Source organism: Mauremys reevesii, linkage group 11, assembly GCF_016161935.1.
Source record: "Mauremys reevesii isolate NIE-2019 linkage group 11, ASM1616193v1, whole genome shotgun sequence".
Taxonomy (NCBI): Eukaryota; Metazoa; Chordata; order Testudines; family Geoemydidae; genus Mauremys; species Mauremys reevesii.
In genome coordinates, this window is record NC_052633.1 from 58,511,245 (window position 1) to 58,524,429 (window position 13,185).

Here is a 13,185-nt window from a genome sequence, read left to right on the forward strand (position 1 = left end):
GTTACACTTGTAAAAATTCATTCAAATTTAACAAGTCACAAACATTAATGCATAATTTGACGATGACATAAAATATACCCTTACCTTTCCTGTGTGGGAGAATTCAGACTAAACAAGATTCTCAGGCAGAAAATTTCAGGGCTGCCCTGCAAAGTGTTGATACAGATCCTGGGTGGACTTTCACCCCTCCTCCCAAATATACACACGTCAGACTCTACTCCTGAGCTAACCCTACAAACTTATTTTTTCTATAGTTTGTTTTTCAAGTCCTCGTTACTGATGCTGTCACATGCTAGATCAGTGTTTATGCACTAGCTATCCTCCAAAGGCAATGTGTACAGCAGAGGGAGTGGGACTCAAGCCGCACACACTTGCCAATTGCCAGATACCTAAATCCAATATTTTCCTGGTGGTGGGATTCAAGACGTGGAATGACACCTAACTTTGGACCCCAAGAAGTGTTGCTATACATTCTCCATCTTCCAAGACCCCAAGAAGTGTTGCTATACATTCTCCACCTAAACACAGAAATCCCCCCACCCCACACACCCCTACATAGCAATGAGGGTCTTCACAGTCCTCCTCTCTTCCATTTTCTCATGGTTTGGATGAGTTTTGGCAGCACTGCCCTGTTTTTCTCCTCTCAGTGATAGGAGCTGGTTCGGTGGATTCAAAATATCACTGAACCGTTGTGTTGAGTCAGCTGACCTGTGTACTAACTGCATCTCTCTCTCTCTCTCTCACACACACACACACACACACACACACACACACACACACACACACACAGAGCGCCAATTGCTGACCAGTTCAGGTAACAGTGAAGCACACAAATTTTGGATATTGTTCCACTGATGGCATATCATTGAAGACCAAAAAAATTTGTGTTTCCAAATTTAGTGGCTCCTATGTTAGGGTTTGAGAGGTGTTGGAAAACCTTAACACTTACTAAAGATTATGGGCACCATCTTAATGTCAAAACTCCAGCTAGAAACATGATCAGACCCAGTGACAGTTGTGAAACCCACAGCACAGCTAAATATAAGGTTCTTATTGTACCAATGTGCTTATTTAAAAACTAAGGAGTTTTTAGAGGGAGCTAATCATTAGAGGGAAGCCACTGACAACAGGAAAGAATTATACACAGAATTATACCAAATACATATAATACCACTGTCAAAATTAATTATGAGTCGGTATTTTTGCCAAATTTTCTGCCATAAACTTATTCAATATAAACTAAAACTATCACGTTGTCATTAACCAGCCAACTGTAAAGAATTCCAATATGTGCATCTTGAAATCAATGGTTCTGTGAAAAACAGTCTGCAGTATTTCACAGCTGAAGTTTACAATTAATAAGTCTTTTCATTCAGCTAATCAGCAATTACATTAACCGCACACCTAACCACTATATCTGATAATTATTTTACAAGCAAAACAAAAATGACAATGTTGATGCATTGTGATGACAAATCTCATTATAACTGGGTTACCACAAAATAATTCTAACAGAAACAATGATAAGTTATATTGCCTTTACTATGCTACAACTTGATAATGCACTGGATAACTTTAAATTGTATATGGAATGTGAGCACATTTCTGAATGCTACATTCATAGACAATGCAAGAAGTCTTTCTTTTGTCTTATTTAGTTTTAGAATACTGATTTACCTCACCGCTTCATTACAAATATCAGAGGGGTAGCCATGTTAGTCTGGATCTGTAAAATCAGCAAAGAGTCCTGTGGCACCTTATAGACTAACAGACGTATTGGAGCATGAGCTTTCGTGGGTGAATACCCACTTCGTCAGATGCATGGACTCTTTGCTGCTTTATTACAAACTATATTTCTAGAGACAATTTTGTACATATTTTAGACTATGAGATTTTCCTGAAACAATCACTGCATTTAAACATACAACCACTAGAAACAGGTGCAAGATTGTTGGGTTTTTTTTTCCCTGCCATAATGATGAGTTTTTAATCTGTTCATCAGTCTAAAACAGCCATATGTACAACATACTTGCACATACCACAAAAGTTACCAGCTGGAGCCTGAAACCTGCACTGAAAGAGACAGAATATTCTTATATTTCCCCTCAGTGAGTCTGATTCCGATTTCTATATTATCCATTTAAACACAACCTTTTTATTGAAATGGCCTAGATCTAACTTTTAACGTGCTAGGGACCTAAAGGTGCTACCAAAGTTAAAACAGTGGTGTAGTGAGGCTGTGTGGTTCCCTGCCGTCCCGGAGAGAGATGAGTCCCTTCGGACACCAGAGTCAACAGAGCCAGGGAGCTCTGAGCCTGCCCCCCAGAGGGTCAAGCGTTGCCCCAGAAGTACAAAGACCCGTCCTCAGAGCTCACTGAGAGAGCAACCACTAGGGAGACCAGATGCCTCTGGCCTAGCTCGCGATTAGGAAACCCCAGCAGTCTGCGGTAAACCCGAGGACTGGCCTGACCTGTCCCACACCAACTACCAGGCGGTGTTGCCGAGCCTGCCCTATGCCAGCTACCAGGAGGAGTTGCTGGGCTGCCCCGCACCAGCTACCAGGAGGCGTTGCTGGGCTGCCCTGCACCAGCTACCAGGAGGCGTTGCTGAGCCTGCCCCGCGCCAGCTACCAGGAGGCGTTGCCGCGTCTACCCCTCACCAGCTATCGCGAGTAACCCATGGTGCTGGACCCCCCTGAGGGCACCACCCCAACCCAGGTACCTCAAGAGGGGGAGTTTGGAAGTAGCCTGGGGGCAGCCGACCCTAGTCTGGCTGCAGCACTGCCAGAACCACATCAGTAGCTTGCGGCCAGGATCCCCACTGACCCAGCAGCGGGTCTTCTGCCGCTGCTAAGGCCCCGGGCTGGGGCACAGTGGAGTGGGAGGGTCTGTGTGCCCCCTGCCACCCAACTCAAGGGTGGCAGTCTCCCCCTCTCCCAGGCCCTTTGGAAACTAGGGCCTGGGCCTACTGTTTATATATTGTTGTTGCTCAGCCCCTGCCTTAGGGCCTGACCCACCATTGCCCCGCCCTGACTTAGGGCCTTATTGTGTTTGTTTCTGCCCTTACAAAGGCCGCTGAGGAAGACTCCCATGGCTGAACTAATTCCCCACAAGACATCTTCCCGAGTTTAGTGAGGCGGTGTGGTTCCCCACCAACCCAGAGAGAGAGACGAGCCCCAGCTTACCTCTCTACAAGTGGTTTGAAGAAAGTGAGGGGACAGGTTCTAAACTCATCTATGCATTGTTGTGCTCAAATAGGCTGCTATGGTGGGTGGGTAAGTAAGCCATTAGAATTTCAGAGAGAGAGAGAGAGGGAAGACAGCCAAGTGGCCAATTGTTAACACATTGTCCACCACACAGAAGATCAAAAGTTTCTCTCTTGCTCCTCAGATGAAAAAGACTGGAAATGATGCAAGACAGACTGCTCAGTCCTTGAAGGGGAGGCACTACTTTGATTCTCTCTCAAACAACATCTTCTGCTCAGTGGCTGCCGCAGAACCTATATGTATGCAGACCTCCTTGGCTCAGGGAGGTGTGATGGGAAGTGCAGAACATTATGAAACCCAACAGATGCCCTTCATGTCCCCCCCCTCACCACACAGACACACCTTTATTATCCTTAATGAAGAGAAGCAGCAGTAATTTGGCCAACGAGATTGGAGAGCTTCACATGCAGGAAAGCAAGTAATTCAGCTGAGATAAGTTGAGAGGTTACAAATGGATCCCACTATGGCATGCTCCACTAATGACTGCAGCATTTCATTAATATTCAGGTGCAGTGAAGTCAGGGGGTATAAAAAGGGGCAGTTTCTAGGGGAAGGGGAATGCCTGGGGAACTGTTTTCCTTGTCTGTAGGAGCTTGGAGCAGTTCTTTGTTAGTTTGTTTATTAAGGTTTCTGAGCTAATCAAGTGTGGCTTCCAAATCCTGCACACTCGGTCCTTTTATTTTGCTAATATCTAAATCAATAAATGAGGCTTCTCTAAAGAGATGTTTTTGCTTTCCTTCAGAAGAGCCTCTGGTAATTGGTGGGGGAGGATCAGAATATGTGGTCTTCTGTGCAGAGGCTTTGCCAGGATATGGCAAACAAAAGTGACATTGGAAGTAAACAAGGGAGAAAAGTAGGATGCCTCTAGAATATGCCAGTGTGTGAAATGCAATAATAGGTATTATTTCCATGGAGGAAAAATGGTTTGTTTTTATTAAATTTGTTACCACTGTATTTTCATGACTAGTTTTTTTTTTAAGTGGAGCCTCATTACAGTCTGTCATACATGAATATTTACTTCATCCAATGGCTTTTGAAAAAAGACTTCAAAGAAGCTTTTATAATATAGGTTATGCATCCACTAATTAAATACCATCTATCCCTTATAATGAGCAACACTCTGCCCGCCCCAATCTGAATTTCTAAGGCAACTTGATTATGTCAGAGTTGAGGTAAGAGGCCATTTCTTGAGGATCCTCCATCACAGACATCAGAGAGCAGTAAAGTCATTGAAGGGCATCTAAAGCAGAAGCAATTTTCTCAGTCTTGACACTTTCTAGTAAATTAGTCACTTGTCGAGCAAAGTGACAGTTATACAGCAAAACAAAATCTTGTAGAGCTCTTCATTTATTCTTGGAAATGTTGTCTATGTTACTGTCAAGTAACAGCAAAGTCCCTAACCCGTTTCCTTCTGAAATGCCCTATCTCAGGGGGCTTCTTGCAAATCATTTCTTAATGAAGTTTAAATGACAAGTATTTTTTTTTAGCTTTAGGTATAGGTAACTGTTTTTCCCTACCTCCCTGACATTTTCTATTGTAACTAAATCGCTCTATAGAAGGCAATGTATGGGATACGAATAAAAGATTTGTTATTTAACAAAGCAATACCTCATTATAGGTAGCTTAACCACACCTTATAAATAATTACTAAATAAACAATCATTAGAAGTGCAATATATAGCATATAGAGGATTGCCAAATGTCTGGCTTTACTGTAAATTAATCCAAGCCAGATTCTGTTCTAATTCATGGTGAGTAGCATCTGACTCCAGAAGTGATTTCACTGAGATCGTTCATGGAGTAAGGTGCTATAGAACATATGTAAGAGTATCAGAATCTGGTCCATAGATGGAAATGGATATTTGATAAAATACATATGAGGGGGTGGGCGGAGAGGAAAGAGGAGTTAAATATAAACACATCTTTTAAAAATAATTTTTGCTTATTTTATTACACATAATTGGTATGCATTTATTGCTCCTGTAATTTTCCAGGTCTGTCAGCCCTGAAGATTGAAATCCTCTTATCTAGGCAGGATATGGACAGCAGGGCCTGGGCAGCAAATTGGAAAGTTTCTGCAACCTGAGGCTCTAATATGCGTTGAGACCACTTCTCTCAACTGGCAAAAGGATAATAATGGTTACTTAGGGAAAGAGAGATGAAAGAAATTCACATAAGCATTCTTTGGAGCATAAGTACATCTTGGATAAATATGCTGCAATGTCATGCAAACTGCTTCAACTTTAAAAATTTGGCCTCTCCTCTATAGCTGCTGTAAGGAAGCTAATCAGTGGGAAGTGTGGTGCTGCTATTTGGTATGTGGACTCATGCCTGGGGAATCTGAATGCAGCAGGTCAAGATATACCTGTGCTCTACAACCCCTTGATGAAATGCCAGAGTTCAAGATCCTCCATGAGACTTGTTTATTGAAGTGAGGCTGGGGTCAGATGTCTAAATACTTATGGACCCTAAATACTTATGGAACTTCAGGAGCTCCAAAACCGGTGACTACTTTGTTGCTGAGGGAAGGTGTAAATGAGGGGACATCCCCTTTCTTAAGCAGCAAGGCAGCTGCAGCTGCCATCTGTACATGTCCCTGCAGCTGCGGCAGGTGGCAGCAGAATAAGGCAGCAGGACAGCAGCAGCAGCTTTTCCTTAAGGTTTCCCCACCAGAGAGACTGCCCACTCTTTTTCTTCTCTTTAAGCTCCCTAAGATAAGCTACAGGAGCACTGACAAGCTGGTGCCTTCCCTCTTAGCAGCAGTTGGAGCAGAAACCAGGGGAGGGGCCTAATGTGACAGAGCACTGCACCCCAGGCCTGCAAGAAACATCCCAAGAGTCTCTTTACATTAGTCCCACCCCAAAACTCACTCATTCTCAGTGTCTTTGCCAACCAATAATGCATAATAGTTTGGCTCTAGCATATCACAGGATTAAGAAGCTGTTATGAAACTAGAGTTAAAAGCAAAGCTATGGAAAAATAGAGAAAATTAGATCTGATTGGATTCTGATATTTTATCAGCAACACTTTGCTTAACCCCATCATGTTATCAGGTTCCTTCCCTGGGTTTAGGATTTTCCTCCAGAGGTGCAAAGCAAAAAGCCCTCTATTTTAAAGTGTGAGAGCTTTTCCCGGAGCAAAAGCAAGTACTGTACTTTTTTTTAATATGCTTTGAATTTTGGTAGTGAAGTTCATAGAAAGTTTGTGCACTGTTAGAACAAAAAGATTATCTTCAGTTCACACAGAGAATGGGGAATAAATATGGGGATGACACTTCAATTTATTGAGCCCTCTTTGGAAACCTCCCATGGAAGGTCACGTGGTCAAAACCTCTTAGTCAATTGTATTTTCAGTTTTCAACAGCAGTTTAAAAAACACCACCTTTTCTTCCATTTGCAGCCCACACACTACCAGGGCTTCACTTTCCTTTCCTTTGTTCCCAGATTATGCAACAAATATAGTTTATCGTTAAAAAAGAATTCTAATCCTATAAAGGAGTAAATTGTTATGTCACATTCCTTGTAGCTTAAGATACCCAAAGAATAAGGTTTTCCCAATAAAAATAATATTTAATTAAAATTTGTATTGTTTTCTCAGCTGACCGAGAACAGTCAAATCTCTTAGCCACTATCCAGGAATCAGTCCAGATTTTTGCACTCACACTCTCAATATAACTGGATCTTTATACTGTCCAAGTGCTTAACCATCAACGGTCAGAGTCTGACTCTCTTTCCCACCCTGACCAGTACTTTACATCTCAAATAGTCCCATTGAAAATCCAGCCCCACGTAAATTATTGATAATCAAAATAAGGTAAATGTATAAAAAGATGAGATTTTTATCAATAAATGTCAGTAAAAGTTGATTTCACCATTCACTCACAACTGACCAAAAAAATAATCCTTCAATAATAATCCAAATTTACAGATAGGCAATGTAAGAAAAATGCTGCTAGAGAATGTAGAATTTCATGTAAGGATATTTACTTTGTACTTTTTGACATGAGATGTTGACAATGTGTTTTAACAGTTAAGTACCAGAGAGGTAGCCGTGTTAGTTTGGATCTCTAAAAAGCGTACATGCATCTGACGAAGTGGGTATTCACCCTCAAAAGCTTATGCTCCAATACATGGTAGTCTTTAAGGTGCCACAGGACTCTTTGTTGCTTTTAACAGTTAAAGCTTTATAACTTTTTGAATCTCAGCATGTACTGTCATTAACTAATTACTGTCCTGTAATTTCCTGCAGCTATGAAAATTAACTAGATACATTTTAAAATGCCTAAAACCCATAATTTTGCACAACTGTAAAAACTGTAAGATAAAACTAGAAATAAATGTTTAAAAATAAACATTGATATTTTCCATCAGAAATTAAAAAAACATAAAAATTGATGGAAAATATCAAATGTTTTCTTCCAAGCCTAGATATAGGACAGCAATTCCCCTTCTGGCTTTTCTCACCTCCAGAAGACTGCTTTGAGGTTTACCTCTTTCCACAGCACATCCACTTTATTTTTAACTGGCAAAAGAAGGTTACCTTGAAGATTTCATTACCACCACCTCTGAACGTTGAGCATACTGCCCTTCATGCACCCCAGACTCAGTAGGCCCCTCCTTCAAGCATTTTATTTTAAAACCTAGTATCTCCAATCACTTTGTTTCCAAATTGGCATGTGTAAAAGAGTACAGATTCTACCAAGTTCTACTCTCCACTGCACACATTTGATCAAATTAGTAATACCAACCATTTCTAGATTCAGCACAATATAAAACACTCAGCAAATTCTGTTTATTTCTCCCCGAAACCACAAAGGCTAAACATATTATACATCTACATGGTCAGGGAAAGCAAATTGCAACACATGCCCAAGTGTTGAACTAGGAAGCAGAGTGGACATGGAGGGAGTTCCTACAGCTTCCTGTGTACCATGGAGTCCAGATCCATACCTGCTTTGGAACGAGTGTGCCAGGGTGAGGAAGAAAGAGTGCTGAAGATGAAGCAAATTGCAATGCTCACCCAAAACAATACAGAGAGAGGGAACAATGGGCTGAAACTTCAACTCCCCTTTGGACCATGTAGTACTGGCTGTTAAACAGCTCCTTTGGCATATACCCCAGGTAGGCTCAGAGGATTCCATTCGTCTGCCACAGGCCTTCTGAGCACACAGCAAAGCTTTTTCATGTGGACATTTTTCTTGCCCAGGATTTCATTGTATGGTATTTGAAACTCATCATCCACATAGTGTTAAATCAGTATTCTATGTATAGCCTGTTTCTGCAAAGGCTCCCAAGCCTGGGAAATGCTTTCTTGAAAAGCTGTAGTTAATGTAATGCATGCATACATTTTCTGAATGGTGTTATACCTATTTCCTTTGTTGAATCCAGATACCTGTACTGTTTCGAAATTTGTCTCTGTGTTATGTGGCCAAGGGAAGTTACTATTGTATCAGTTCACAATCTCCTTCAGAATCTTTAAACAAAACACAGGGATTTGACAGCTGGAAATTTCCACTGTCTGCTCATCAACATCAATAAAGCAAAGGATTCTCTATGAAAATAATGTGAATTTTCTGTATTAAAATACACTTTTCAAACTATGGAAAGCACATAAAATATACTACAGTCTATCAATAAGAGAGAATTAATGAAAATCTTAGATTAAACTTTCTGGGGGCGGTGGGAAAAAAGGCTTACCTCTCGACTGCAAACCACGGCCACATGCTTCATTGATTCCCAATATGCCCTGTCTCACAGAATCTGGCACCAGTATACAGTGACTCCATTTATGGGTCTTCCATCTATGATAATAAACAAAGAATTAAGGGGGGTGTGCTATTATGGTTGCTTGGAAGTGAAGACAGCATTGAAGCAAATTAAAAAAAAATCACACTGGAGTGAAGGTTCATGGTACATATCAGTAATTTAGGGGTAAAAAACAAACTACAAGAATGTTGTAATTTTCCCTCAAACAAGCTTTACAAACTTAAGGTCAGATTTAATATTAAACTTATACAAAATCTACATGAGCCGCCAATCGTCCTCCTTTGTTCATTTCTTATTTACAGTCTCAGTGCCTTTTTCAAAGTCTACTGAAATCAATGGGAATCTTATCACTGACTTTAGTAACTTCTTGATCAGAGTCCTCTCCTGCAAACCCTTATTCACGAAGTTAATGTTTTGCAGAATCTGCCTTCTGGGTTACAATGTGTGATATATAAGAATGCAGGTGAGCATCTGCCCATATATTTTTACAGCTGCTTAGAAACATGTATGCATAATGTCTACCGGAATGTGCAGCTTTGTCGCTACATGCATTTTTACTCTTTTCAAGTACATGTTATAATGTCGTGATCTGGGACTCAGAAGTTTGTTTACAAAGATATAATGGATCTCTATTTTCTAATACCTGTATAACACATGGTGTGACATTGCACCCCATAATTTGTATGCATGTATCATTTTTATATCTGAAGGTATGAGTGTTGGCTCTATGCTTGTATTTAAAGTGTTTGCTGTAGGAAGCACATAAGGCAGATTTGGTCAACATAGTGTGAAGAGGTTATGCGAGTAATTGGGAGTACTTAGCTAACAATGGATCTTGGGAGACGCCAATCAACATCTAAGCTTTCCTGGGAATGTTCAAACTAATATGTAATCAATGGTGTCGGCCTGCAAAAAGCTGAATCATTCATAGACATATGACTTGCCCAGGTGACTGCAAAACTCCATCTTGTGGAAGGGATTTTACACAGGAGAAGAGAGGGGTTTCCACCCACAAGAGATAGACTATACAAGTCCCTGGAAACCCCTCCATTTTGTCTTCAGCTAGCTCAAGAGACAGCCTCTCCACTCCAAAGAGATGACTGAAAGAACTGGAACAAAGGACAGTAACTACGGGGGGTGTGAGTGATTGCTCCTGGACCCAGACTAGGAAGGATTCTAGTCTGTCAAAGAAGCTTATTGGAACATCTCTGAGGGTGAGATTTACCTGCATTTAGTTTTCTACTGTATTAGGCTTGCGTGTTTTTGTTTTATTTTGCTTGGTAATTTACTTTGTTCTGTCTGTTATTACTTGGAAACACTTAAATCCTACTTTTTATATTTAATAAAATCACTTTTTACTTATTAATTAACCCAGAGCACTTATTAATACCAAGGGGAGCAAACAGCTGTGCATCTCTCTCTATCAGTATTATAGAGGGCAAATAATTTATGAGTTTATCCTGTGTAAGCTTTATACAGAGTAAAATGGATTTATTTGGGGTTTGGATCCCACTGGGAACTGGGTATCTGGGTGTTGGAGATAGGAGCACTTCTTAAGCTGTTATCAGTTAAGCCTGCAGCTTTTGGGGGACATGGTTCAGACCTGGGTCTGTGTGTGTAGCAGGCTAGCGTGGCTGGCACAACCAGGCAAGGTATTGAAGTCCCAAGCTGCCAGGGAAAACAGGCTTAGAGGTAGTCTCAGCATATCAGGTGGCAGCCCTAAGGGGGTTTCTGTGACCCAAACCATCACACATGGGCAGAGAATTTTACTGAAGAGTGGTAAATAGTTTCCTTCGTTGTGCTATTTGTCTACTCAGAAACTAAAAAATACATATTAATCAGTGAGCTGTGTGCACCTGCAGAGAAGAAGGTGGAGTATCTGCAATAACCATACAATTATCATTAAGGTAGGTTAGTGATTGTGATCCCACATTAGATTAAACTGATATTTAAAATATATTCAGGGGTGGTTTGTTTTCTCATGCATCTTCACCCATTTTTAAAACGGAAGGTTGCCTTTTTAGAATGGTGTTTACACTGGTGGGAGGAGGGATAGCTCAGTGGTTTGAGCATTGGTCTACTAAACCCACAGTTGTGAGCTCAATCCTTGAGGAGGCCACTTAGGGATCTGGGGCAAAAATTGGTCCTGCTAGTGAAGGCAGGGGGCTGGACTTGATGACCTTTCAAGGTCCCTTCCAGCTCTAGGAGATTGATATATCTCCAATTATTACCTTTATTACCACTGAGGCTCATTTTGGTGAAATCACACATTAGTGCTACTAAAATGCATTTTTTTGTTTATACACAGCTAATATTTATATGGTATTTTTTGTGATGAAAAATTATTAAATAAAATGCACATGATTAAAATATAAAATGTATTTCTGGAGAACTAGAAACCCAATGTCAGAGATTCTTAGCTGCTTATTTACAGAACCTGTAAACTGGACAGACAGGAATATCTTCACATTCTCTTTCTTCATACAAGGTGTCCGGGCAGTCCTGTCCCCCATTGGCAGCGTTCTGAATGATAATCCTATATCGGAACTGTTTAATTGCTGTAGCATTGTCTGTAAGAAAAAAATGCAGCAAACATTTGTTTTCCAGGCATAGTTGGCATCATCAGTTAGTAGCTATCTAGGTTAAAATCCCGCCTGAGGTTACAACTAGTAAAACACTGAAAGCTTGATCCTGCAAAGCAGGGAGGGGTGCCGTTCTATATCAAAGATACCTTTATCTGCTTTAGAGTATCAACACATCAGAGGAACAGAACCCAGAATGCTTATGGATCAATCTTCTAAGTGATAAATCACAAGCTAGGGCACTGGGGGTGGGTCTGTTACAGATCATCAAATCAAACAAGAGAATGGGATGAGAAGCTCCTTAACCATCTATCTATAATGTGGAGAAACATGGGGGGAGGGATTATTCAGGACATATACCAGAGGTCTCAAGCTGCCACTAGTAAAACATACTCAGAGTTTTTAAAAATTATAGACAATAACTTTCTAACATAAACATTATTGCAACCAACGTGTGGTGATTCTACATCGACCCTCATTCTAACACAAGGTCACACCAACTAGAAATAAAGAACGTGTCAGATTTACAAAACTGGAGGCAGCATCCTGGAATGCAGTGACACTGAAAAGGACTTAAGAAAATGGTAGTTTCTCCTGAAATAAGAGATCCAGTGCAGTGCTGTAGCTAAGAAGACAAATGGGATCCTTACATAGGAAGTGGAAGTAGGGTGTTGAAATGCTTTCTGGAAAACCAAGTCCCATTCTAGAGTCCACACTCAAAAAGGATGTTGAAAAACTGGAAAGGGGTCAGAAAAGAACTACAAGAATTATTCAAGATCTGGAAAACATGCCTTATAATGAGAAAATGTAGGAAGCTCTATGTTGTTAGTTCATATAAGGAAAGGTCAACAGGTAACTTGATTATGGTCTACAAGTCGATATACATGAACGAGATTTCTGATAGTAGAGGGTTCTTTAATACAGCAGAAAAAGGCACAACAAGTCCAATGGTTGGATGCTGAGTAGATACAAGCCCCCCCCCCTTTTTTTTTTAAACAGCAACCACTGGAACAACTTGCTTGGGATGTGGTGGATTTTTCATCACATGAAGTCTTTAGATCAAGAGCCTGGAAGTCTTTCAAAAAGATATACTATAGCTTAAACAAAAGGTAGGCGCTTGATGAACAAATTTATGGATGCAGTTTATGGCCTGTGTTAAGTAGCAGATCGGACTACTTGATCACAATGGAGCCTTCTGGCTTTACAATCTATAAGTCTATGAATAAGCTCCTAAATATGTACTTAGTTAAAGATCACAAATAGTCCACATTGAAGTCACTGGGATTACTCACACACTTAAAGAAACGCTTCGCTGGATCAGGGCAAGAGTGATCAGCATCCTGTAGGCTCAAATCCTTGCTGATTTGTACACTTCAGAAAAAAAATCACCATGCAGATTAGCCCAATTACAAAAGGAGCGTCTTTTTCTGTGAAACACAGCCAAAACTGAAACTCATCATTTTTCCAGGCAAGGACGGAGATAGATTACATTGGAAAGAATGTTCATATAGAACTTGGCTCTTAGTAGGCATGCATACACTCCGCTCCTGTTAAAGATCCCTCTGATCCTTAC

At 40.7% G+C, this 13,185-nt stretch overlaps 1 protein-coding gene across 3 annotated transcripts in view; it reads right to left on the reverse strand.

Moving 5' to 3' along the window:
- THSD7B (thrombospondin type 1 domain containing 7B) overlaps positions 1-13,185 on the reverse strand; it is a 733,398-nt gene that overhangs the window by 206,879 nt on the left and 513,334 nt on the right. For all 3 annotated transcript variants that reach the window (XM_039494616.1, XM_039494617.1, XM_039494618.1), the window contains 2 exons: positions 11,468-11,600; positions 8,962-9,065 (listed from right to left, as the gene is read on the reverse strand). In XM_039494616.1, the coding sequence (XP_039350550.1) occupies positions 8,962-9,065; positions 11,468-11,600 (237 nt within the window). The remainder of the gene's footprint in view (positions 1-8,961; positions 9,066-11,467; positions 11,601-13,185) is intronic.